This window comes from Patiria miniata, unplaced genomic scaffold (assembly GCF_015706575.1).
Source record: "Patiria miniata isolate m_02_andy unplaced genomic scaffold, ASM1570657v1 HiC_scaffold_23, whole genome shotgun sequence".
In the NCBI taxonomy this organism is placed as follows: domain Eukaryota; kingdom Metazoa; phylum Echinodermata; class Asteroidea; order Valvatida; family Asterinidae; genus Patiria; species Patiria miniata.
Window position 1 is genome coordinate 8,179,195 of NW_024037062.1, and position 27,325 is coordinate 8,206,519.

A 27,325-nucleotide genomic window follows, 5' to 3' on the forward strand; every position below is an offset into this window, starting at 1 on the left:
CTGGAATTGCATGCTTACATTGCCCACGCATTCAAGCTACAGCCGCCATCTTGAGTCACCCACGACGCACGCGTAGTAAACAAATGCAAGGTTTCTATACGTGTAGTTGGTTTAGGGTTGCAGACCAGTAAATCGGTCCGAAATTGCCTGCGCCGGCCAAATCACGATTTGCATGCCCTCAAAATCTTCAGTATTTGAGCATGCTGTGGGCCATGAACTTGAGGGTTTGTAAAAAGAAATATGGGTGGAACCGTGCACAGGACTGTGAGCTTGTAGTTCCGTTCAATTTGGCTGAAATTGGGGCCCTTAGTTAATTATAAAGCGCTCTATTTTGCAATGGAGTGTAGGCATCGTTTTTCAACATGGCGATGGGCTTCAGGACTATTTTCAGGGGTGATCATCTTCGGATGGAAATTTCTCCTAAAAGTCATCAGTTAGCCCCCTGAAAATTGAAAAGAAAATGAAAGATGATGAAATAAGCTTTAATTTGATGTGTGTCTCGAACAACTTGGAGAGTTGTGAGTATTTTTCCCGAATTTCTGAAGTGTGAGCATTTACCATTGGGGTCTATGGAAGTTTAATTACTGGTCTGCAACCTTAGAGCCCGAAAGTTCACCCCTGGTGGCGCGCTTCCGGAACCCCTGGATAGGAAAATTCACGTACAAACAAAATCTAAAATTTGCAATCATTTTTGGTACATTGATTTCTTAAGAAAATCACCCCCAAAAAGGGGCTTTGTGAAATTGTTACCAGCATATCAATGTATGGAAACTAATCAATTACCACACGTGGAAGAGAAATAGCGTGCCAAAAATTGACCACTCACTTCCGAAAATCTGATGAAACATTGTGCATGGCCATCATTTGCATGAAATCTTAAATAGGAGACCAAAACTTAAATAGAAGACCAAAATGTCTTTTAGGGTTTACAATTGTTTTTGTTTTGTTAATAAACTTTAAGGACTCATTAATTAGCATTAAAGAAAAAAAAAATCTAAAGTGACCGCTGCTAAGGACTGCATGCAGTCGAGCCTGCCCGACTAAACCTAGAACCGATCGGCAGTAGGTAGGTAAATCTTCGCGTCGTTATATATTCTCGTTCTCACGCTAGTACGCGATGTGAAAGGAACGAAAATGCCGGATGTTAAAGGTAGTAAATGAAATTATGAAAGTGATTTTTCATAACTTTTTTTTAAAAGAATGCCAAGATAAACATTTCAACATGAATGCATATCGAGGTGGTTACAGTGTCAAAAATTATAGCAAGAGAAAGTTCAACCTCATAGGCGAACCGCGCGAGGGTTCCGGAAGCTTATCCGCGTGACCTTTAGCATTCAGGCTCTATTTATTTCTCCTTTCAGAGATATTGAAGGCAGCAAAAACTAGAATTGTGTTAGTTACTGTCCAGCTTTTGAGATTAACACAATCCTGTTCTCTAGGATTGGCCAACATCCAAAGAATAATATTGATTATAGTAGGGAGAAGGTTGTGAAAAAAAAACTATTCTCAGAAGTACCCCCTCACCGGCAAAGCAAGCACAGTTGGGGGTGACCGACCGACGCCATCTTACCTGACTGCAATTCATTGCCGCGAAGCGCGGCCACTGCGTGTGCATGACAAATCCCCTGGTGGTGTACGTGCGTCACACACAAGGAACGGTGCGCGTCAACCAGCGAAATGTCCCGCCCATGGGACGTCGTTGCTAGGTAAAAGGGCGCCCTCTTTTGTCGGCGCACGGAGCCCATACGTTCGTCCCGGCGGCGGCGTGACGCTTGCGGGATCCAAGATGGCGAATTAGCAGCTTCAGGGACCGGTTCCACGCACGCAAAATATCACTGCAATGCACGCAGCCTAAATCCACCCGCCGAGCTCATGAATAAAAGTTATAGGCCTACCCTCAAAATATTAGAGTTCTGAGAGCCATAAAATTGGGGAATTAAAGAGATATGGCAATGAACCTCTGGCCCGGACTTGGGGCTTCCAATTTTGAGCATTTTGGATGCTATTGGGCTCGAAAGTGGCGCTATTTTGTCATGTTGTCAGGGATCATTTTTCAAGATGGCTACTTTTCCGCTTTGGGGAAAATAGGGGTCGTTGTCTTTGGGTGAGAATATCTCGAATATTCAATGGTCAAGCCACCAAAAAAAAATGAAAAGGGAAATGAAAGATGACACGTTGATCATCATTTTTCTGTGCAGCTTAAATACCTGTGAGAGCTCTGAGTATTTTTAAAGAGAATTTTGAAGTATGGGCATTGAGCACTAGTGTCTATGGGAATTTTAATACAGGGTTACGCCCTTCAAGGTGCTAAAACAAAGCTCTCATGACGTCTTTTCATACAGCGCCCTCATTCGCCCACAGATGCTTTAGCCGACTGATTCTCGCCTTATTCATTACAAGCTGGTTTACCCGATCATAGATCGGGTAGGGCGTAGTGTTGGGGATGAAAATTTGGGGAGTTATATATAGATTTCATAAAATGTACTCGCATTCAATTTCCGTGCTGTTCATCTCGACTGAATGATGCCATCCTATACAATGCCATTATCATGATTACATCGTGGTAAATACAAATGGTTCCGTTTTTTTTTGAGTGATTGAATTGCAAATTTGAGCGAGCATTCCTGAAATTGAATTCATTTCGCCCTGCGGTGATGTTCATGACACATGGCAGTCAAAAGTTAAAATGGCCCTGGAAAGCCTGAACATGATTTACAGGCTTGGTTGCATACGGGCCCATTAAATTTAATTTTAAGTTCAGTCTCCCTTCGTGCGTGGTTTACTTGAAAACTTGTAATAAAAAGCGGCAGGGTCTTTTTGAGTGATTCCCGCTTGCTATTGGGTGCGTTCGTTTAGCTCACCCGGGTCGACACGGGTCAGCCCCGTGCCGTTCGATTAGCTCTGACGTCATTCTCGGGGCTCAACCGGGTCAGCCACCACAGACTCTGCTCGTGGAGCAGAGTCACTGGTGGAAGTACGTCACGCATGCGTTGTTCATTCCCTAGAAACGGACAAATATGGCGGCCGGGCAGTGAAAATCTCAAGTAGACTTAAAAGTTGACTTTATTTGAAGTCTAAAGGTAATCATTTTATTGAGTTGATTGCGACTTTTGTCGCTATAATAATAAGTCAGCCCAATTTTTTTTTAGTTTTGCAATTGACTAAAACGCAGTAACTCTCAAACTATGACCCAATCCGAAACGGGCGTTTTGTCAGTGGATACGGCCACGGCTAAGGGCGTCACGTGAGGATCATGGCCCACGGTTGAGCGTTCGATTAGCCCGGCTGTCGTGGCTGACCCGTCTGCCTTTACCCGTGTCGACCCGGGTGAGCTAAACGAACGCACTCTTAATTAGGTTTGCAGCATTGTTAATGTTGCTAGAATCCTGGCTTTTGGCGTGATCCCTGGCTACATGGCACAAACGGGTTGATGGCTTCTGACTAGCGCCCCTTGAACTAGGACAGAAAATTGACAAACTTGGGGAACCCCAAACATGAGGATTGCTAGCTCAGTTAATGGTAGAGCGCCGGAACGGCCTTCCAGAGGTCGCAGGTTCAAACCCCACTCCAGTCAATTTCTTTGTTCGACTTCAACAAAAAATATGATAATGCAACCAGGAGCAGATCCAGTGGGGCCAGAGCATGCCCCCCCCCCGCCATTTTTTTTTTAAAGTGACGTCGCAATAAAGGCAGCCAATGAGTACAGCACCATGTTTTACTAAAAAAAAAAGATTAAAGTGGTCAAAAATTGCCTCAGATCGCACCACAAAGCATCTAGAATCCGAAAACTTTTCGGGGCCCTTATTGGGCTCCGAACCTCACGCCGCAATTTCTGTTGACAGACCAAAAAGGTTTTTGGCCCCCGACCCACCCCCTCCCCCCCCCCCCGAAAAAAACAAATCTTGTTCTGGATCCGCCCTTGAATGCAACTATAGTCAGTTTACCTCTGTAGTTTATGAAAGTACTTCTTGAAAAATAATCATACGGTTACTTCCTGAATTTATTGGAAAGGATATTCGATATGATTTCTTCGTAGTAATGAGCAACGCAGATGCGCAAAAAGCCACAATTGATTTCCTATATATATGGTGAGTCAAAAAAAGCGGAACCCAAACCCCAAAATTGTATTTCGTATTTTAAAAAAACATATGTAACACCAAATATAATAGTGACTTGAAAGCCAATTTCATAAGCTACTTTTAGATGAAAAACTACTGAAATTGCTCAATCCGTTCAAAGAAAATATCAACATCAAACACAATGACCCTAAAACCTCTTTCGTCAACAAAATGCGATTTCGAGAATCGTCGTCACAATTGTCTCCAGCGATTAAACCTCAGCTTAAAAGTTAAAAATATTGAACAAAGTCCTTTTGAAGGCCCGTCTTTAAAAAAAAAAATGTATTTTTTTTTTAATCATATTGTTTGCCTAACCTGGGTTTTTAATAAAGATATTGTGTACTAAACATTTGTTGACAGTTGTTGAAAGAAGTTTTCAGTGTCATTTTCTTTGTTGTTTCAAACAGTCAGAATACACATTAAACTGCTTTTTTTTGACGAACAGATTTCAGGGTCATTGCGTTTAAATGGTGTATTCTTTGAACAGATTGAGCAGTTTCAGGAACTTTTCAATCTAAAAGTAGCTTATGAAATTGGCTTTCCAGTCATGATTATGTTTGGTGCTACATATTTTTTTTGAATATGAAATATTTTCGTTGGGGTTGGGGTTCCGCTTTTTTGGACTCGCTCTGTATTTGTAACGTCGAACAGAACGAAACTCGTCAAGTTCCATCATGACCTAGACATCAACAGTCTTCCTGCATCGTCATGTGGCGCTGGCCTTATAATCATGATAATGCCGAATTTTCCTGCTGCTGCAAGGAGATAAAAATTCATCAAATTGAAAATAAAGTAAATGTACATAGAAGTATTTATATTATAAAGGCCTCATTAAAAAAAAACCCAGCTGTTAATGGCTATTTTTCATAGGTAATTGTGGTTACCAATGACCGTAAAATTTAATTGGAAGCATACCGGGGCGGATCTACAGGGGCAGATAGGGGAAATAGTCGGGAATTGTGCCTTTGATGATACAAGCATGGCATTTGGAACACAGTCAGAGCATGGAAATTGTCCTTTGACAAAAAAAATATAGATAGAATTAACAAGCAATTATTAAAATTTTCAAAATGGCTGTCATTGCTTGTTATTCTACCTATATTTTTTTCAAAGGGCAAATCTGCGATGGCCCCATGGCCAAAAATCTTTCTCATGACATACTCATGAGAAAGAATATTTACTTTACTTTATGCCATGGAGTCCACATAGACTACACATTTACCATGCATTTATGCACAGAATTAAACCATGGAAATGCGAGTTACTAACCATTCGGCATGGGTAAAAATTGTCCAACTCGAAATGTTTTTTACGTTCTTTCATCTGCATGAATCCCGTCTCGTTTTCTATGGTTTGCAGCCATTAAAATGCTAATTTTATCGTCTGATGAAATTGCTTTTGAAGTCAATCCATCCCTCTCGGCTCTTGGATTGACAAGAAAACAAATTTGCCGCAGGGCCTAAGCTAATTTACGTTAATTCGAATAAAATTGCCGTGGTCGATATACACCTGGTGCGTTGCCGGTATCTTACAGCCGTTCTGTTGTTATTTTAATTGAGTAACAATGAATGCACGAAAGGTTTACTTATGCCTATAGGGGACTTTCAAATTAACATTGAAAACGAGGCTCTCAATGCTAATTAACCCATTGTATGAATCGAGGACCTTTAGTTGTTTATCCTCTCAACAAGACAGCACAGTGCCTCGGCCAATTTGTGAATTAGAAATTCATCTATCCCAGCTATACAAAGCTAAGCCAATGATTTCCAACCCCGCCTTATAATTCACGCGTGTCTATTATATAGACAGTTATTCTGCCTCTCGACAAATCGGGAGCCAAGTTGTCATTAGCCCCGCCCACTTTGGTTTGTGTACATTTCTCATACAGTGCTTGCGTGTAACCCAGTCGTGGTACTGCGGGCACGTGACCGAAAATCGTGATCTAATTGGTCGACGAGCTCTGGTTGATTGACAAGCAGGAATTCGGAAGTGTCCATTTCGTGGCAACCTCGTCCCCAGGGTGTCAAGCAGTACGCGCTCACCACTACCTGCTCTCTCACCCTGGTATTGGATCATTTGCATGTGCAAGATTTTTTGAACACGTATGCAAATGAGGAATAGTCTGGTGCCTGCATGTGCGTTACATTAGCGTTTGTTTTTGTATGCGGTGTCTGGAGTAGAAACAGCATCAATTCGTGGCGCCGTGAGTTATAAAAACGCGATTTTTTTTTGGAAGTTAAAATGTTACAATTTGGCCCGCCAATATGCAGTATCACATTTCATATTGTTGAGCAAACTGGAAAGAAAAGGAGTATTATTGAGAAGGCGATGGACGTTACAATTACAATAATCGTGAAAACCTGTAATGCACGTTGGAAATAACAACACCAACTGCACGATATAAATCCATTATTAGCAAATTGCGATATCGAATCAGAATACAGGAAAAAAGTTTCCTATCCAGGGCTTACTATTGGAAACGAGATTGGAAATAAAGTAAGCACCGGGGCAGGGGCGTCAATCGCTTCTCAAAAGTGTGGGGGGGGGACATATACCTTGATCACAACTAATGCCAGCGCAAAGAGCGAAGCCCTTACGGCGTGGTAGGGGTTCGGGGCCCACTTAAGGGCCCCGAAAAAAAAATCGGATTCTAGATTTCTGAGGCAATTTCTGACCACTCTAACCAATATGTTCTCAGCAAAAGATAATAATTTAAACATCATTTTCGAGGTTAAAGTCATTGAATAAACTATTATATTTTCAGCTAAAGGCGCACCACTGATTACTAGCGCACATTGGATAAACACTCAAGTTGCGTTATCTTCTGTTCCAATGCTACTTTGTGTGCAGCGGGCGTGGTTTAAACTGAAGTGACGTCACACGAAGGAACCGGATAGACCTTGAATTCAATCGCCGACGCGTAGTTGGCACATTTTGCCAACCACGGGTTGCCAAACTATCGAAGGCCCAACACTACATTTAAGAATTGTAATTAATAGATTGCAACAATATTATCTGATTGTTGAATATACAAAATAATCAACAGTCAACAAAATACATCCTTACCATGCCATTTTCTTATGTAATGAGGGTGTTAATCGGAGGACCACGAGAGAAAATATGTCGCCAACCACGGCTTCAATTTATGCCCTTGCGGCAGCCCATTCAAAATGGCGCTTAATGTTTAACAGAAAGGTCAATACTGTCCGAAATGTTGAGTTTCCCCGGTTCTTTTTAAAACCCCACAAATTCACACAAGAGATTGTCACATGGTGGCACCGTAAACTCTTATGAAAAAAAAATGCTTTGCACACCAAAATATGCCACAGAAAAAAAAACCAAGTTTAGCAGACACACTGCTATGCAATTAGGTCAGTAAGTTCAGATTTAATATAACTCCAATTTCAAACAACTGCACACCACAGATTATTTTTACAACAAACAAAATATGCTTTCCAAATTTAAAACTTGTATTAGCAAATACATGCCATTTGGTTTCATCATACGCAATCATCCTACAATGTATAAACGCTTTGGTAAATCTGTTAACAAAAAAGCACACAACACTCGAAAGCAAAACATTTTCATGTGTAACTAAAATTTGTTCTTCAAATTTTTTTAAAAGCTCCATTATCGATCAACTAAAACACGTAGCTGCCAACATTTCAAAATCCCAATTAGTAATCAACCCGCGCGGTCATTTTCAACTTCTCGTTTTATCGAAAGCTTTACCAACATCGAGTACAGGTACATGGTTTACATGTACACATACATGTGCATACCCTTCTTGTTGTGAACAATAATGTACTGTAGGCAAAAAGATAATTTAAAAAAAAAAAAAAAAAAAAAAAAAAAATATTTTTTTTTATTTTTTATTAATTTTGTTTTAATGTCTGTATTTGTTTGTTGAAGTCAAATAAATAATAAAATCAATAACATGTGCGCATATTTTCTTGAGATGCATGCTATCGATGTTGAGTTTCGAGTTCGTATCATGTTTTTACACACAATGATCTATGGCCACCGTATGCAATAGAAATATCCTGCCAACATACCTTGCAAACGCATGCTGATTTATCTTTTCTGTCCGTTGTGACAAACTCAAACTCTATTACCAATTATTCCAACCATACTCTTATTAAATTCCATGATTAAAATCTCGCACTGATGGGTCTCATCCCGGCAATAAGCGACTAAATGTGCTCACTATCGTCACTGAAAAGTAGTCACAGTACACACAACCACACATCCACGAGATGCACACAAATGACACACCATTGAAAAATGTTTTTAGTCTGGTCCTCAAGTACTCCACTGCGCACACTTCATTGATGTCTATCAGGTGCTTGACTGCATTCTTATTAGACTTGTCACCAGTCCATCCATTATTGCGTTTTCGGTCAAAAACGATACTTTACATTTTTTTTTTCGTTAGGTAGAAAATGGGAAATTCGTAATGTTTTAGTGGCAAATCGTATTTTCGTAATTTAACAAACAATTCGTAATAATTACGAAAAAATCGTACTAGTTGGCAGCTATGCGTTTTAAAATGCACAAACTGGAGTGTTTTACAGCAATAATAAAAACACAAGAACAAAACCTACGTTTACATTCATGCGCTGAAATTACTACCATGTTCAAAATGTTTTAGTTGCGGTATTATTTTTTTATGTACAATGTCAATTATATAAAAATATGTACGTAATAAATTATGTATGCTTATATTATATATGTATCAATTAACAACTTCACATCAGATCTCAGCAACTGTTGGCATGCAGTGCCCGGGTAAAAAAAAATTCTAGTTAAAAAAATACCTCATTACCTAAGCTAATTAGTAGTTCTTTAAGTTATATCTTTTTCTGCAACTGCTTGGTGATGAGAGTAAATAACACACACTTCTGGCAATTTTAAAAGCAACACCTTTACACAAAAATACAGGGTGAGTCAAAAACGACCGAAGCCCAAATGTCGGGACCATTGTTTTAGTGAAGTTCTGCATGTAGCACTTTCAAAATCTAGGATATGAAAGCCCAATTCATAAGCTTTCTTTTAGTATAAGAATCATTCAAATCACCCTTGTACTCTTCAAGTTACGGAATTTTAAACACAACCACCGTTTTAAAAATCTGTCCACGGATCACAAAAAGGTGCTATCAGCAAAACAAAAATCCTTTTGTGATTTGGTTACATTTGCTGAAAGAACACTTACCCTCTTCTTGTGATCCGTTGACAGATACCGATGCCCAAATTCCTTAGGGTTAGGGTTGGGGAACATCGGTATTGGGGAACATAGGTATGCACCCTTCAATAAGAATATCAACCCCCCGAGTATACCAGACACCCAAAAATACTGACCGTTTACAATTCAAGTTTGAATAGAGCACTCTACACGTATATCCCCCCATTATCCAAAATCACATTTCCTCTCCGTCCAAACCCCTTTGTGGGCCCCATTAGTTTTCAATCATCACCCTTCCTCCCAACATTCCAATGGTGTCAGAAGACTATTTTAATTCTCCCCTCTTCCATGTCCCCAAGAATGTTTACACCCCTTTGGACCTTTACATCTTTTTCTCGGACATATCTTGCCAAAATAATCAATGGCATAACTTGGCCTTACATTACACGTAAACTACAGCTACTTAAAGGCGATCTACAACATTTGCTTTGGCTGTAATTTTCAGAAATGGAATGCATTTGGGAGTTAGCACATGTATTTTATAGCAAATATTGTCACACGGACCTGTTTAAAGTTTTGTGCTCACAGATGCCGGAAAAACCGAGAAAAAATGCTGTTCTTGTTCTATAGCCTGGCTCCCTGACCCTTCTTCAGACGAAAAGGAGGAATTTACAGACGATGGGAATTGAAGGTCAGGGAATCAGACTAACTGGCTTGCACCCATTCACAGACGTGTTACAGATGCCAAACAAAATCTGGACTAACTACATATTTGGTAAAATTTGGGGCAGTATTTAAAAAAAGTCTCTTTCTTTACAAACGATGGTAATCCGACCATCGATGGAAATTGATACAAACATGGGCCAATTTTTTTCAATCGATGTCTCACTCAACAGAGAAGAACTTTTGTTCTGCTCTAAAAAAAAAAGAACAACTTAAAAAGAAAACACACATGTACACAATGTATATTTTTCGGGGTGAAACTTAAAAAAAAAATAAATAACATGGACAATACATGTACAATGTACATCTTTAACACCCTCCTATGCAAACATACATCTTCAGTCAAAACCAAACAAGTGAGTGTTTTCAGCAGTTAAGAATTCCCAGCCTACATAAAGCAGGATTGACTGGCTGGGACTGTTTAAGTAACTGGATACAGCTATGTTTTGACTCCGGGTGAGTGATAACACAGCTTTGACCACAACTTCTTGCTTTGCCTGTTGACTTAGTTTGACTAATCACGGTGCTTGGCTTGACATATGATCTGACTGCTGGTGACTAGCCTTTGTTAATAGTGTAGCAGGGGAAGTGGAAGTGAATTTTGATTGTCTGTGACTGTTTAAATAGCAGGAGGGTTAATTACCTAAGATAGCACACAACAAACACTTATTTAATTATTAGCACTGGTCTCGTATTTGGTATGTACTGAAGGTTTAGTTTAATTATGGCATTGATAATAGTATGAAAAACATAAGGCCTAATGTTCTGTAAAAATAATAACTATTATAGTTACTCGTACTCAAACACATAATCATTCTCATGCACAATATTCTAAACAAACCTTATAAATATAAAGGTTTTTAGTACTTCAAATTTTATGCAATCTGTTATAAAAATTAACATTTTACTTAATTTTTTTTTGAAATGTTTTTGATTAAGCATGAAGGCACATTTTTCAGTGAGCAATTGATGCCCATGTTGCAGTTCATTTACATAACTTGTGTTTGCATTATGTTTGTGAGGACTTGTGAGGACTTGTAAGGATGTGTGATGGACCTGTGAGGACTTGCGAGGACGTATGAGGTCTTTTGAGATATTGTGAGGACTTGTGAGGACTTGTGAGGACCTGTGGGGACTTGTGAAGACTTGTTAGGACTTGTGATGAACTTGTGAAGGCTTGTGAGGACCTGTGTGGATTTGTGAAGACTTGTGAGGACCTGTTAGGACTTACAAGAGCTATAGTGATGGACCTGGGAAGACATGCAAGGAACTTTTGGGACTTGTGAGAAATTGTGAGGATTTGTGAAGACTGGTGAAGACTTGTGAGGACCTGTGGGGAATTGTGAGGACTTGTGATGGACTTGTGAAGACTTGTGAGGGTCTGTGGGGACTTGTTAGGACTTATGAGGCCTCGGTAGGACTTGTAGGGACTTGAGAAGATTTGTGATGGAGTGTGAAGGGGGTGTGGGAACTTGTGAGGACTTACGGGATGGGGGACTTGTGAGGACTTGTGAAAGCTTCTTAGGACATGTGAGCATTCATGAGGACATTTTGATGAATTGTGTGGACTTGTGATGAAATGGCCATATGAAGACTTGTGAGGACTTGTGAGGACATTTGAGGACTTGTGTGGTCTTGCGAAGATTGTGACAGAATTTTGAAAACTTATGAGGCATTTTGAAGTCTTGTGATGGACTTGTAAACATTTGTGAGGACTTGTCAGGACCTATGAGGACTTGGGACGACCTGTAAGGTGAGGACTTTTAAAATCCTCAGCTGTTTGGGATGGTAAACAAGCTTCAGTCCTTGACTGCCTTCTTCCTGGCCCTCCAAGGTATCAAGGTCCGAAAGCTGGGAAGGCAGAATGGCCACTCGTACACATTGGGCACCACATCGTCCACCTCAGCCTCAAAGTAGGAGAACATTGGGAACCAGACCCGAGCACGCCGGTCCCGCTGGGCATGGAGGGCCCGCGTGTTGGCCAGGGTGTGGTAGTACAGGAATAGCCGGGACGTGAAGCAGAAGGCGATGACCACGTCGATGGAGTAGTGCTCGTGGGCGGCCAGGACAAAGAAAGCCCCAAAGAGGTTGAGAACCCAGGAAGCAGTATGGAGGAGGGTCATCCTGCGCGGGGTGTCTGTAGGGTCGGGATTCAAAAAATGAAGCAATGTTGAAACATTACAATCCTTGACAGAATATATTGTTGTAGTTTTGCTTTCCCTGTGCCAATTAAAATTTTAATTTTGACCAAAAAACCTACTTATTGTTTCTTTCTTCCTTCACCCCCCCCCCTCCCCGCCCCCTTATTCATGTACCCAGCATCTGCAACCCTCTTAAAAAAGGCTTTTATTTTCAGTTTCGTTGGAGTAAAGCTGGTCCCACTGCACACAAAACTATTTTTAAGCGATTCAGAATGACTGTTCATTGGAAGTCTCGTCATACATTTTAGACCATTCACAGCGTTATGGAGTAATACTGTATGATAGCACTGCCCAGCTCTCTGCAAAAGCCAACAACCAGTCTAAGCGACAGTCAGTCAATCAGTCACTGATCTCTATATAAAGACTGGATATGCATACAACATTCACACAGTAGACTTTGTATATTGACCAATTCGCCCCCGGTCTCACGAAGATGGCCGCGTATAATACGAACGTTCTACGCGTAAATACGCGCGCGTTGTATCAACAGTTGACGCGCATGTTGGTCACGTACACATATTATGATGTTCTAAAAGGGACACATTTCCGTAGTGATTATTATTTCAAAACGCCAAAAAAGTTATATTTGCGGCATTTTAGTAACCACGACGTTAGAAAAATTGTAGTTAACCTTGGTCAGTGGTGGTGGTGGTCAAAATATAAGTCAAGTGAACCGCGACATTACAAAAGAAATCATGCTGTCTATAAAAACGGCAACTTGTTCTTTGTAGATCACCAGCCGATCTCACCAATATGGCGTCAAATTCTTACATTGTGCAGCTCCGTATTAGCTATCCAGTCTTTATATAGAGATCAGTGCAATCAGTCAGTCAGTTAGTCAATTAATTCAGGATGGCTATCCATTGGAACTCTTGTCATGCGTCTGGTCCACACAATGTGCCAGATGTAGCACATTCATGGCGTTACAGGGTAATCCTATATGACAGCACTGCCCGGCTAACACGTGACAGTCCGTCAGTCTGTCAGTTAGTGAGATAGCTACAAACAGGACACAAAAGGGGCCCTCTTGAAGTAGCAAAGGTCCACTTGTTAATGACTTACATTCGGTTATGAAGAAGTTAAACATGGTCAAGCATATCGTGTGGCCACTAAACATGTAGTCCCCGCACGTATGAACTCCAGTTACGCTCATTCCTAGTCCGCACATGATCTCCAGCGCACGGTGCATCTTCATCCAATAACTTCCGTACACCTACAGCAAAAGGTAAATACAACAAAATGTTGACTGATTGAAGGAAAGAGAATTTTCACTGGGGTCACTAGTACCCCCTCAACGGTAAGAAAGGGAGATTTGCTGAGAGTTGCTCAAGCAAAGACACTATGGCTATGTGCGTATATACAGGTATTCAGAATAAAATGCGTAAAATGTGCCCTTACGCGCGCGAACCTATACGCGCGCGCGAACCAGAACGCGCACATGATGTGGCCTGTACACGAGGCTCTTAAAAGTGGTCAAGTAGCGCCCTCTCTTGTTCCCACATGTAGCCTTTATTTCTTGGACCGAGCCGCATATTGGTCTAGATTCAAGCCTGAAATGAATATTTTTTTCAGATAACAGAAAATAAAACTAATGTAGGCTCAATCGTTAAGAAACAGTTCGCACCTTGCCGCTGCACTGCAGGTGAGATCCGGGGACGGACAGCGACGTGACAAACATGGTGATACACCGCAGGAGAAAGCACGACCCCATCAGGGCAAAGAATCTCCTCAAAAGTATAAACCTGCAAACGGGACGAAACAGTGACAATGACGTTTGGGGGTGTGGCACAAAACACCGATCACTCAAAACTTTGAATACTTGTTCTGTAAATTTTTATTGCAACGAAAGTGGATTGATGCCATTTTAAACAGAAAAGACAGAGGAATGATATGGTATACAAAAAAAATGAATGGTTATGAGTGCAATGGTAGGAATTATTTCATTAACGTGCCATGAATAAAGTGCAATGGTAAGAATAATTTCATGAATGTTCAATGAATGTTTATGAGTGCAATGGTAGAATAATTTCATGTATGATCAATGAATGTTTATGAGTGCAGTGGTAAGAAAATGTTATGAATATACAATTTTATGAACGTTCAATGAATGTTTTTGAGTGCAATGGTAAGAATAATTTCATGAATGTTCAATGAATGTTTATGAGTACAATCATTGGTATGAATAATTTCAGACAGATACATGTAGGATATTCCATTCAATGAGGTGAAGCCGATCTGTCACCGAATGAAATTATTCTTTCCATTGCATTTTTATGTGAAACATTCAACATTTGTTTTATACAATGTACAATACTCGAATAAATCCTCGTCATCTGATTGGAAATAGTGTGACTGTGCAATGAAACTTCTATTTACCGTGGAATGGAACTTTTACTTTTGCGGTGTGGCCGACCGTGGGTTTGGACGAATAATCAGTGACATGTGATCAACAACCCACCAATCAGAAGATGAGGATTTTTTGAATAAAAATTCAATATACATGTACCCCCTATTTTTCAAAGTGTCCCTGATGCTGCTGAAAGTGAAAAACACAAAGTCCAAGCATTTCTGATTTGTACGTTAAGAAAAGACATACATTACATGAACAAAATTTTGATTTACACATTTACATAATGTACCTGTGTTTGTGCAGAACAATGACAATAAACAGAATGGCCGCCAACACCATGGCACAGGCTTCGCACGCCTGAAACGCCCACTCGATTCTCGGGACACTGTCCAAGAAAATGTCCGGGAGTGGGGGAAACTTGTCCATGTCTGGCACGCGGTCGTGGGCGATGGTCATCACGAAAGCGGTCAGCAGCCCCACCGCGGTCGCGTACAGGAAACTGACGGTGGTCTTGAAGATTTCGGGCTTGAACTTCGGCTCAGAAACCTCTTGTCTGGGAGGGGGTTGGTGCCTGTCCAAGTTTCCAAACATGAAATCGTCCTCATCGTCGCTGAAGCTGAAGGCGTTTAGCCGCTGACTGATGTGGCCTAGTTCCTGCCCACCAACTTTGCTCTCAAAACCCGCCTCGTTGTCCAATCCCGTGCGGTCGTCGTAAGACCCTGCCGTCCCGTTTCCGCACGCTCCGCCTTCCAATACCAACTCTCGCTTTTTGAGATGATCAATTAGTGTGGCCAGCCGCTTTATATGGGCCAGGACTGGGACGGAAATCGGTGGCAGTCGGAGGTCGACTTCTTTAAGGAGGAGAAGAACCTCGCCGTCGATTTCGTTTTGCTGGCAGAGCAGCTCGGAGTACTGGCCCATGCCATTCTGGAACAGGAACTGGGCCACGTCGTCACACGTCCAGTGGTGAACACTCTTGTCGTTGGGCAAATTGACTCTGGTGACTCTGGAGTAATCAATCAAATTAACAGTGATATTAAATATGAATACATGTACTTTAAGAAGCGTCACTCATGTGGATCAGACAGACTGGGAACTTGAGTGTAGGAAACGTGCAAAAACCATATCAGGCCAACTTTACTCACTCTAGTCTTTAGCCAACAAAATTCTCAAAAATGTTTGTGAGGCAAAGACAAGTCCTCAGTATTTCACCAGCCAAGTTTGAAGTTTCAATTCAATTTTTAAAGGAGACTGCTCTTCAACATTTTCACACCTGAGAGTGAAGCCAAGTGATTTCAACTTGAAATATTTACTATTTGACTCAATAGAGCCTGAAAGTTGACCCCTGGTGGTGCGTTTCCTGACACCTCAAATAGGAAAATTAGCATTTAAAAGCCAGAGTTTTAAAATTATTTTGGGGTACATTGATTACTTAAGAAAATCACCCATAGAAAAGGCCTTTGTAAAATTGTTACCAGCAAATACTGAAATATCCCATGACATGAAAGAGAAATATCATGCCAAAAATTGACCTCTCACTTCCAAAAATCAAAAAAATACATGTGGACTAGTGGAACTCGGAGCACACAAAGATGAAAATTTATAAAATTATTTTGTGGCAGTCATTGGGTAAATACCAAAACTTAAATAAGAGACTATTAAAAATGTCTTTTGGGACACACAATTTATTTTTGATCATGTTGATATAAAACTTGACATGCTTGAAGGACTAATTCTCATTTGTAAACAAATCTAAAATGACCCTTGATAAGAACTGCATTCAAGTGAGCCTGACTAAATCTAGAATGCATTGAATGTAGACCCTGTACATGTACAATGTAGGTACATTTTTGCGTCATTTTCATTCTCACGCAAGTTCGCAATGTGAAGACAGGTTGGGGAGTCAGGTTGGTGTAGCGGTACTTTCCTCGCCTTCCACCGCTGTGACCCGGGTTCGAATCCTGCCTGGGCCAATATGTGGATTGGGTTTTCAGTCCCTACCCGATTCTGTGGGTTTTCCTCAGAATACTCTTCTGGGCGTTTCCTCCAGCCTCTAAAACTGTAATTTCTTCGCATTGTCTTCTCTTTACTGGGATCCATGGGAGATCAGTGGATTCCACTGAATGGGCTACATGTACCCAGTTAAAATAAGAAATAAAATAAATACATAAAAAAAATTAATGTAATCGAACAAAGGACCTAGGTACGAAAATCCAGATGTGAAAGGTCGTAAGTAAAATTTGTTTCTACCCATCTCCAACTGATTTCTCATATTTTTGTTGTGGAATGCCAAGATAAAATTCCAACATCACCCTGAACACGAATTTTTCTTGGGGTGATTACGGTTAGAAAATTCTGTCAACAAGTATAGCAAAGGAAAGGGCAACCCCATGTAAAATGCCGAGGGTCGTGGAGGGGTCCGGAAGCTCAAACACAAAATGGAATACTTTCAGGCTGTATTCGGAAAGAATTCCATACTGGGTCACCACTCATATTCCCTAATAAGACTAGCTGGAGTTACCCAGCCCTAAATTTTATCATTGGGTTGTCATCTAGGGCTGGAGTAACCCAGCAGCGTAGGCAGGTCCCAAAAAAAATTGCGCGGAAGCGTAACACCCGATGACTGTTTTATGCACTGTTTTATCGGTTGCCGTTCCAGTACCGCAGCTGTGATGGTAAACCTCATAGTGCATGAAACAGTCATTGGGTGTTACGCTTCCGCATGACGTCATGCGCGCAGCCGGCAAAAACAACTAGTGCCAGCGCGCTGTGCATGGTAATCAACCGCCATTCATTGTACACAATTTTTTTTTGTGCACAAACCAATTGCAGTCCTGGCCATGCCTGCAAGGTTGTCAGGTTAGCGGTTATTCCTCCTTTTTTCACTGCAATTGTAGGCTGAATCTTCATCGTGGATCGTATTTTACTTCAAGGACCTGTGTAATGGTTATTCCAGGCAAGTTTGGGGTGAACTTGCAGTTGCAATTAGTGTGTAAGTACTAGGCCTACTAGCCCCATAAATGTGGCCTATTTACTGGACTGCCTCCGTAAACATAGGCCACACGTCCACATGTACAAAAATCATGTCGACTTTGCCAAATTTTGATTTTCACATTAAGGCTTACTTTGTAGGATTTTTTTGCTTTAGAAGCATACTCACCCACTTTATAGGCTAGTCAGAAAGTGCTGCCTTTTTCAGATGTCTAATTTTTGTGAAATTTCATGTTGAAATTTTGATACGCAAACGTGTAAAAATGAATCTGGAAATTTCACGAAAAATATACATCTGAAAAAGGCAGCACTTTCTGACTAGCCTATAAAGTGGGTGAGTATGCTTCTAAAGCAAAAAAATCCAACAAACTAAGCCTTAATGTGAAAATCAAAATTTGGCAAAGTCGACACGATTTTTGTACATGTGGACGTGTGGCCTATGTTTACGGAGGCAGTCCAGTAAATAGGCCACATTTATGGGGCTATAGGCCTACCATTTACCAATAGTTGTAAATCTGATGAAGAAACACTTTTTTAGCAGTGCAAAAATTCTTTGATAATACTCAACTTTTTCGGTACAACTATAGAATGCAGGGCCACTTTACTCTACATCCGCGCCTCCGTACGGCTGCGTGGAGGCGTGGAGCCGCAGTCGACCTACCTCCGAAAATCGATCATGGAGTCGTGGAGCCGGCCGCAGTCGATATCTCCGAGAATTGCGCCCTCTATCGGTGAGCGTCTCTGCGACTCCGCGACTCCGCGTCTCCGCCACTCCAGTGCCCCGCGTCTCCGCCGCGACTCTAAGACTCCACGACTCCGCGCCTCCGCCACTCCGGACAGTGCCCCGTCGCCCTCCTCCCTTCCTAATTTGCGAGCCCATTTAAAATGGATACGTATGCTTCGTTCTCAATAAAATTCCACCGAGAATTGCGCCCTCTATCGGCGCGAGTCTCTGCGACTCCGCGACTCAGCGCCTCCGCCACTCCAGTGCCCCGCGTCTCCGCCGCGACTCTAAGACTCCACGACTCCGCGCCTCCGCCACTCCAGACAGTGCCCCGTGGCCCCAACACATTTACAAGCACGCCCTCCCTTCCGATCCTTCATGAGAAGCTCAGAAGACAAGTGCATTCGCTGTACTTAGCACTTTTTGCAGGTTTGCATATCTATTACTCCTATCCATCCACGCCTCCACGCAAAATAAAAAACCTTGCTCCGGCGTGGCCCTGCATTCTATAGTTGCTCCACTTTTTCTGTAATGGCCCATAGACTTAGCTTTGTGTAGGAGGTCAGAGTGGTGGCCCAGTATGGAATTCTTTCCCTCTATTCTCTGGACCATGGAACTTGCTAGCCCCCCCCCCCCCGCGAAGCCCGGCGATTTACGAATTACTGCAGTGTGTTGAGCTGAATACTAAAAGTTTCTAACTACTGCAATGTTACTAAGTAAAACTAGTTCTACATAACTAAACATGCTAAAAACTACTTCTACTAATAATAATATTAATAAGCCGCATAATAAGAAGTATATCAAAATAACTTCGATCGTGTTTTTACCTCTTTTTGAAGTGCTTCATCTTGTGAATGTTCGATGACCCTGGTGTTTCCTAATAAATAACGTTATTGCCACATGACGGAAATGTTAGCATGGCGACCAATTCCATCGTGGTATGGTCTTTCACTGACGAAGTCTGGGAACATGACACTCGCACCTTCCCAACTATGGAGGGCGCACTTGCTGTTTACCAGACGACACTTCCTCATTCAGAAAAAGCAAAAGTCCAGTTTAGTTTATTTCGGTAAAAATTTACAATGGTTTGTCCACAGATTTTAGTCTCCGTTTTAACCCGTTTCGGACTTTACTTCGTCCTGATCTGTACCAGCTGGTCAGGTGCAGCCGCCGATCAGAAAAATGGCAAGGCTTTCGAGGAGAATTTGAAGGATTTTGCGAGCATGGCTGAGAGTTTGTCTGGCGGGTTGAAGACCGTTGCCAAAGCGGCCAAACTCCTGAGTGGGGACATCGATTTCGGCGAAGAGGAGGACTGCGAATTCGTCTGCAAAAATGGTCCGTAATTGCCAACCAGGAGAAAAGAGAATTATTATTATGAAGGAAATATCTGGTCATATGGCATTCGTTAATTTTGGAGGACAATGATTTCAATTTTCATTTTGTTTTTGTTTTGATTAACTTATTCATCAGTTCATCTTTTGACTATTGACTCTCCATAGACTTTGTACACCACCGCTGATGAAGTGGCGTCAGGTTGCAGCATTTTTTCCAATTATTCATCAGTTCATTTTTTAATTTGAATCTTGTTTAAGATGCACTCCATGTGCAATTTTCGAGTTCAAAGTGGCTATCGTTACAGTAGACCTATTTTATAACCACGTTCATGGGTCTATCGTTACGGCAGTCCATGGGCAGTCGTAGCGCGATTTTTCAAAACAGCCCTCCAGAGACATGAATTAGGGGGAAAAAAGTGATCGACTTATGACAGCTCAATCGAATTACATGTATGGTCGCACGATCGACGGATCGTGCAGCACGATAACCGTCACACAGATCCACCAATTGCACCCAACATTTACAATACAAAAAAAGTGAATTTGTTGAGGAGCTTGAGAAACCCAACTTTAACCGTGACTCTGATGTTGTTGGTGTTTTATTTGGTTTTTTTGTTTCAGGTGCCACACCAAGGAAAAAGATTGGCTACGTTCCAGAAGACAATGGTTGTGGAGCTTATGGACTCAAGGTACTAGTCTTCTAAAGCCTATGCATTGTAGGGGATAAATGTTATGCCCCAACTTTAGCATTGTTCCAACTGGTGACTGCTCTATGTTCCGACACCCCTATGTTTCGACTACTCAACCCATTTTCCGGCACCCCTATGTTCCGACAACCTGCACATAAGATTGTGTTACTCCCAGTGAGGGTTAGGGTTAGGGATAAGAATATGTGCAGTCGGAACATAGGGGTGTCGGAACATACGTTGAGTAGTCGGAAAAAAGAGGTCGAGTTGTCAGAACATAGGGATGTCGCAACATAGAGGTGTAACCGTTCAAACTACTGTAGTTGAGATCATCTCAACTATAGCTGGAACTGTGAAAATTATAGTTAAACTAAAAATATAACACAGACAGTACAGTCATGTCATATTTCTATGGCAGTGGATATTTTGCCGGAGACGGCAAACCTTTAGTTAACGTTAGTTTGCCGGATTTGCACTGAACATGCGCAGTTACTGTTTTTTCGTACTTGGACATTTTCCGGTGACAAATTTTAGTCTGGCTCCATGCCAACATTATCGTTGTAACTTCCTATTCACAAGATGGGAATCAGACCATTTTACAATTTCGGACTTTATTTCCCTTTAAAAAAACCCTCCAGAGCCACAAATCTGAAAAAGAAAATGTAATACTCTGCAATAAAATGTTTGAGACATGTTAAAATAATAAAAGAATATTCTTATTTTTGGGGGATGGGGGAAAAAACCTTAGAAATGTCGCCAGCGGGGATCGGGATCGAACCCGGGTCTTCCCGCTCATGAGATCCATTGCGTATCCACTAGACCACAGTTGCTACACAATCGGTGGTGGTAATTTAATATATTTCCTAATTCAGCCCTATCTTACAGAGAACAGCGCCCTCTGTTGATAGGGATTGCCGCCGGCAAACCTTCAGTAAACGTTAACTTGCCGGGGTTACCGCCGGCAAAATATCCACTATTTATTTCTATAGGCGCAGTGGCTAGTCATATTCCATTGACAAAAGCAAGTGACTGGTAGTCACAGCTGGCTTTATCAATCTTCTACAGTCAAAGCATAGCTACATATACATCAAGTTTCATATCAATCACAGCCAGTCAATCCTGCTTCATGTACTGTAGGCAGGGAGCATTCAACTGTTCAAAATAGTCACTTGATGTATTTTGACTGCTGGGCTGGCTTCGTTGAAATTGCCAGCCAGAGAGGAGGGGAAGAGTAATGTAGGTCTATGGTCTCCTAACTATTGTTTTCCTCACCCCCCCCCCCCCCCCCCCCCCCCCCCCCCGGCCAACACCCCCAGGTGGATTTGTCAAAGCTACCTCAGATGGAACAGTGTTGCACCAGTCACGATCGCTGCTACGGCCAGTGTGGTATGGAGAAGGAAACCTGCGACTTGCGGTTCTCGCAGTGTCTTGAGAAAGTCTGCAACCGACTGCTGAAGACGATGGGCCTTACCGACGAGGAATCTGAAGGTATGGAACCCCAAAGCTGCCTTCAGTCGTAGTTCTTCATTCCCTCTGTTCGCACTTGTCATTACATTTGCTAATTCATTATTCAATTTGGCTATTCATCATTACATTCGGAAGATTCACCATTTTTATTTGGCAAATTCATCATTTCATTTGGCAAATTCATCACTCCGGCCATTTGGCAAATTATCATTTCATTCGGAAGATTCATCACTTCATTTGGCAAATTCATCATTCTCATTTGGCAAATTCATCATTTTCATTTGGCAAACTCATCATTTCATTTTCACTCCATTTGGCAAATTATCAGTTCAATCGGAAGATTAATCACTTCATTTATTCATAATTTCATTTGGCAAATTCATCATTTCATTTGGCAAATTCATCTCTCCATTTGGCAAATTCATCATTTTCATTTGGCAAACTCATCATTTCATTTGGCAAATTCATCACTCCATTTGGCAAATTATCAGTTCAATCGGAAGATTAATCACTTTATTTAGCAAATTCATAATTTCATTTGGCAAATTCATCATTTCATTTGGCAAATTCATCTCTCCATTTGGCAAATTCATCATTTTCATTTGGCAAACTCATCATTTCATTTGGCAAATTCATCTCTCCATTTGGCAAATTCATCATTTTCATTTAGCAAAATCATAATTTTATTTGGCAAATTCATCATTTCATTTGGCAAATGTATCACTGCATTTGGCAAATGTACCATTCCGTTCACCACAGTCATTATTCAATTTAGCTAATTCATCATTTCCTTTGGCCAATTCATCAATTCATTTTCCATATTCATCACTTCATTTGTCAAATTTATCATTTAATTTTTCCAAATTCATAATTTCGTTTGGTAAATTAATCATTTCGTTTGTCAAATTCATCATTTTATTTGGCAAATCCATCGATTCATGTACCATATTCGTCACTTCATTGGGCAAATTAATCCTTCAATTTGGCAAATTCAATTTGGAAAATTCATCATTCCAATTGGCAAATTGATAGTCAGTTCTGCATTTTCATCATTTCATTTTGTACTTTTTGCCATTAGGTTGTATGATGACAGTACAGCTGATGTACATGACGGTGTTGGAGCTGGGTTGCCAGGCCTACCTTGACGCCCAACGGCAGGCCTGCATTTGCAAGTTAACAGCAGACGATAACAGAACTGGTCACAGTGGTGCCAAACGCAAGACCAAAGTGGAGCTCTAAAAACTGGACAATAATCTTTGAATTTGCCGTGCCTATGCTCTCCGACAAGTTTTTCTTGTAACAAACTTTCACTTTGTATCATATTTTATTATTTTATTTTGTGCAAACAAATTTAAAGGGAATACACAACAATTGCTCTGGCTGTAGATTTCAGAAATGAATGGATTGGGAGGGGGTTGTTTAGTATTTTATAGCAAATACTGAGTTGTTTGAGTTTTGTGTTCATAGATGATGGAAAAACCAAGAAAAAACAATGCAAACAAACTTCAGACTAACTGAATATAGTAAATTAGGTGCAGTATTTTTTTTAAAAAATAGTTTTTTCCAACGCTGATCGGCCGACCAGCGTTGGAAATTGATACAAAAATACCACTTTTCTTGAAAATGTCAGCACACCAGGTGCCATGATTTTACAGGTCGCTTTAGACTGTCATTCACTAACAGTCCAGTAGGTACATGTATTTCATATTAATTGGGTAGTTTTTGTTTTTTTAATGCTTGCAAATGTTGTATATTCCTTTTTCGTTCTGGGATGCTTTTAAGCACAAATACATATTTTATGAGGTAGTCAGGTGGCTTAAGGTTGGAAATATGAGATTATAGTTGTTTATAATAATGTCACATTAAAAGTTTCCTTATACTTGTTCAAGTCCCCCACGTTAGGCTACCCTTCACCTAATTTGTAGCCCAATTTACTGACACCTCATTTTCGCCCCCTTTATTTTTTTCTGGGTCATCATGATGTTATCATTGTTCACATGATTTTCCATATAGTTTTATTAGGGTAACTGTGGCAGTAAGTAACTTTGTGAAATCAAAGCTCATCAATACTGAGGTTCCGCAAGCTTAAATCATGGGGTCCGCTCATAAGTCCGACGCCTCATAGCTCCGACGCCTCATGGGTCGGACGCCTCATAGCTCCGACGCCTCGTAGGTCCGACAAATTAAAAGCCTCATTTTTCTGACGTCTGACTTATGAGGCGTCGGAGTTATGAGGCATCGGACCTATGAGGCAGAATAAATAAATTGTATGCCTCATAAGTCCAATGCCTCATAAGTCTGACATTTCGGACTTATGAGGCGTCGGACCTATGAGGCGTCGGACTTATACGGCCCCGAAATCATGTGGTACACTAGCCTATGCACATTTTCACCATCTTTAGTAGAGAACCATACGTAGCATAAAACATCTAGTACAGACGAGAATTTCAAATACTCGAGGAAGTTATAGTACCGTACTATGCAGAGTTTTGTTGATGCACAGTAATAAATAATCAAATAATGGTTCGGTTGCGAAATGTAGTAATCACTTACCATATTCATCGATACTTTTACCTTTAATATGCATGTATTCTTTTTACTTCAAATGCAGTTTGTGCTGTACCAAGTGGTAACATCTTGACAGTACTATGCACCTATCATATCATTATACAGATACATGTACTTTTACATGTATACTTCTTGTAAAGGTATATGCTGAATGTATTTATATTTCTGTATATGATACAAATCGAAAGCTTTATGGTTTTGTATTTTCTAGAAAATAAAACTGACGAAATAACAGATTATTGTCAAGAGTTTAAAGAAGTTGTTTCATTTGAAATTTGAGATGGCATGTTATGAAAAGTTTTCTGCGAGAATTTTTTTATGATTTTGGAAGAAAAGTTTAGGCAAGGTGTTTTTGTTTGTATGAAATAAAGACGAACATTTGCATAGCACATGACCATACACCATAGTTAGTTTGACAGCAAAGAATTGAAATCAACCTCCGAGTTTAACTTGTTTTCAAAATATTGTCAGTTTTCACACGGTGGGAGTATTGGTTCACTTCGTTGCAAAACAAATGTTTCTCCAATATATGCAAATTTTAGTCTTGTTCTGTTGAGGTTTGTGTTGGAATTGATTACTTTGGAGTATTTTTTGTCCTCTTTTTAATCTACAAGGGAATAATCTCATCATGAAAAAGTAATTAAACGTCTGTCATTATGTGATGTGCCATGCCAAGGAAGGACGTCGATATTCCCCCTCACAAAATTACCTAACCCATGCCCCGTCCCCTCTCTTCCCCACCCCCAACCCCCCCCCCCAAATAAATTGCTCATGCCCATGCCGGCCCTGCTAAAAATATAAAATATTGTCCCCTCCTGTATCTTACCTCACCCCCCACAAAAACAATCTCCTCCCCACAAAATAGCCCCCCAAAATGATCTACCCCGCCGCTTTGAATTACTCCGAAACAATGCAATAATTTTAACCAAAAAACAAAATTACTAACCAGCTTTTTTGCCCCCCCCCCCGATTTCGTACCCCATCCCCGTACAAAACCACTATCTGCCCACCTGCAATATAACCCAAAATATTATCTGCCTCCCCCTTGAATTTCCCCGAAAAATTCAATAATCTTCAAAAAAAAAATTAAAACCAACTGTTTTCCTGCCCCCCTTCAAATATCTTATCTGCCCGCTCCTCCCCCTTGAAAAATAACCCAAGCACATACTCTTCCTCCGCTCCCTTGAATTCCCCCAAAACAAATTAAATAAACTTCAAAAAAATTACCGACTTTTTCTACCCCCCTATAAATGAAGTTCCCCCATCAACCGCACAAATATTAATTATGTACACCCCCCCCCGAAAAATAACCCCCAAAATGTCTGCCCCGCCCCTTTTTTCCCCAAACTTTTTCCGCCCTCCATTTTGGCCAAACGATCAAATTGGATCAAACTTGCTGGAAAGATGCCTAAAGGTCCCTAGAAGACATTCCAATCATCGATTTCTGGACAGATGTGCTTTTCAAAATGAAATGTCGACGAAAACTTGGTTTGAAATCAGTCAAAAATGAGGATTTTTCCGTCTAAAAATCGATGATTTTTGCCAAAATCTGCCAAATATTGGGTGTTTGAAGGTTGATTAATGCCCCTCTTACCTCTAAAGGAATTTCTGCATAGTTTGGAGAAAAGTCTCTCTTTTTTCTAACCCCCTCCCCCAAATGTCTTCCCGCCCATTTTATCCCCAAACTTTTTTTCCGCCCTTCATTTTGGCCAAAAAATCAAATCTGCTTCAAACTTGCTGTAAAGATTCATAAAGGACCAGAGAACATATTCCAATTTGATTTGACAGATATGCTTTTCAAAATGAAATTTTGAAGAAAACTCGGTGTGAAATCAGTCAAAAATGAAGATTTGTTTCGTCTAAAAATCGATGATTTGTTCCCCAAATCTGCAAAATATTGTGTTTTGAAGGTTGATTGATGCTCCTCGTACCTCCAAAGGAATCTCTGCATGGTTTGGAGAAAAGTCATTTTCTGGAAAGGTGCCCTAAAGGTCCCTAGAACACATTACAATTCGATTTCTGGACAGATGCGCTTTTCAAAATGAAATTTCGACGACATTTTGTGTGAAATCTGTCAAAAATGAGGATTTTGAAAGAGTAAAGCTAACCACTTGCATTTTTTTTCAATTTTGGCCGGAAAAAATGTGCTTCTCAAAATGAAATTTCGCCGAAAATTTGGTTTAAAATCAGTCAAAATGAGGATTTTGAAAGAGTAAAGCTAACCACTTGCATATTTATATTTTAATTTTGGCCGAAAAAAAATGTGCTTCTCAAAATGAAATTTCGCCAAAAATTTGGTTTGAAATCAGTCAAAAATGAGGATTTGGTCGCCCAAATCAGCAAAATATTGGGTGTTTGAAGGTTGATTGATGCTCCTCTTGCCTCCAAAGAAATTTCTGCATAGTTTGGAGAAAAGTCTTTTTTGGGGGCCAAATTGCATCAAAAAAAGTAAGGCTAACCCCTTGCATTTTTTTCTTCTTCAATTTTTGGGTTTTCAAGAGTTGTTCTGCAGACAGCCTTTAGACGTACTGTTTTTTAACCACAGTATCCCATACCCTGATTGATGAAGCACTTTTCTGTGGTGCGATTTGTACACTGCTATTAATTCAAACTTCTCTTATCTCAAAGGAAATGCTTTCAGATATTATGGCAGCAGGACAACGCCAAATATCACGTGGTGTTCAAGCTCCTTTGGCCTGTTCATTTGTTCCGTAAAAAAACCAAATCGTTTTTCTAGTTGACCTGTTGTGACCTTGTGTGCTATCAGTGTTAGTACACATATCTCGCATTGTGCAGGCTTTCCTGTGATAAGCACAACAGGAAAAGCAAATTAGGCCATTCAATAAATTTGGGTCCACTTTTTTTCCTGTCCCTGTTACATCTGACTTCTACGATTCTATAATTCTGATGCACTCCTTAATGCAGTCGTCCTCCAAGAGTGATTATGAATAGCCAACTACCTACCCAACAAATTACAAATT

The 27,325-nt window shown here is 40.7% G+C and overlaps 2 protein-coding genes across 2 annotated transcripts; one reads left to right on the plus strand and one right to left on the minus strand.

Moving 5' to 3' along the window:
- Positions 1–9,246: 9,246 nt before the first annotated feature.
- On the minus strand, positions 9,247–19,239 carry LOC119731226 (sphingomyelin synthase-related protein 1-like). Its single transcript, XM_038204311.1, has 5 exons — positions 19,117–19,239; positions 14,864–15,580; positions 13,849–13,966; positions 13,287–13,437; positions 9,247–12,160 (listed from the first exon to the last, which is right to left on the minus strand). Exons 1-5 carry the CDS (start codon positions 19,134–19,136, stop codon positions 11,823–11,825), a joined length of 1,344 nt encoding a protein of 447 aa, XP_038060239.1. The 5' UTR covers positions 19,137–19,239; the 3' UTR covers positions 9,247–11,822.
- A 51-nt stretch (positions 19,240–19,290) lies between these two features.
- On the plus strand, positions 19,291–23,175 carry LOC119731227 (group XIIA secretory phospholipase A2-like). Its single transcript, XM_038204314.1, has 4 exons — positions 19,291–19,624; positions 20,245–20,312; positions 21,626–21,797; positions 22,855–23,175. The coding sequence occupies exons 1-4, from the start codon at positions 19,372–19,374 to the stop codon at positions 23,013–23,015; spliced, it is 654 nt and encodes a 217-aa protein (XP_038060242.1). The 5' UTR covers positions 19,291–19,371; the 3' UTR covers positions 23,016–23,175.
- The last annotated feature ends 4,150 nt before the right edge of the window (positions 23,176–27,325 follow it).

What these genes read in the sequence shown, in the direction of transcription:
- LOC119731226 (XM_038204311.1), bottom strand. Translation starts at nt 19,136, where the DNA reads ATGAAGCACTTCAAAAAGAG. An exon ending in ATTGTTCTGCACAAACACAG is followed by an intron (nt 13,967 to 14,863) that starts GTACATTATGTA and finishes TCCCGTTTGCAG; the next exon opens with GTTTATACTTTTGAGGAGAT. An exon ending in TAACTTCTTCATAACCGAAT is followed by an intron (nt 12,161 to 13,286) that starts GTAAGTCATTAA and finishes CCGACCCTACAG; the next exon opens with ACACCCCGCGCAGGATGACC.
- LOC119731227 (XM_038204314.1), top strand. Translation starts at nt 19,372, where the DNA reads ATGGTTTGTCCACAGATTTTAGTCTCCGTTTTAACCCGTTTCGGACTT. An exon ending in CGAATTCGTCTGCAAAAATG is followed by an intron (nt 19,625 to 20,244) that starts GTCCGTAATTGC and finishes TTTTTGTTTCAG; the next exon opens with GTGCCACACCAAGGAAAAAG. An exon ending in TACCGACGAGGAATCTGAAG is followed by an intron (nt 21,798 to 22,854) that starts GTATGGAACCCC and finishes TTTTGCCATTAG; the next exon opens with GTTGTATGATGACAGTACAG.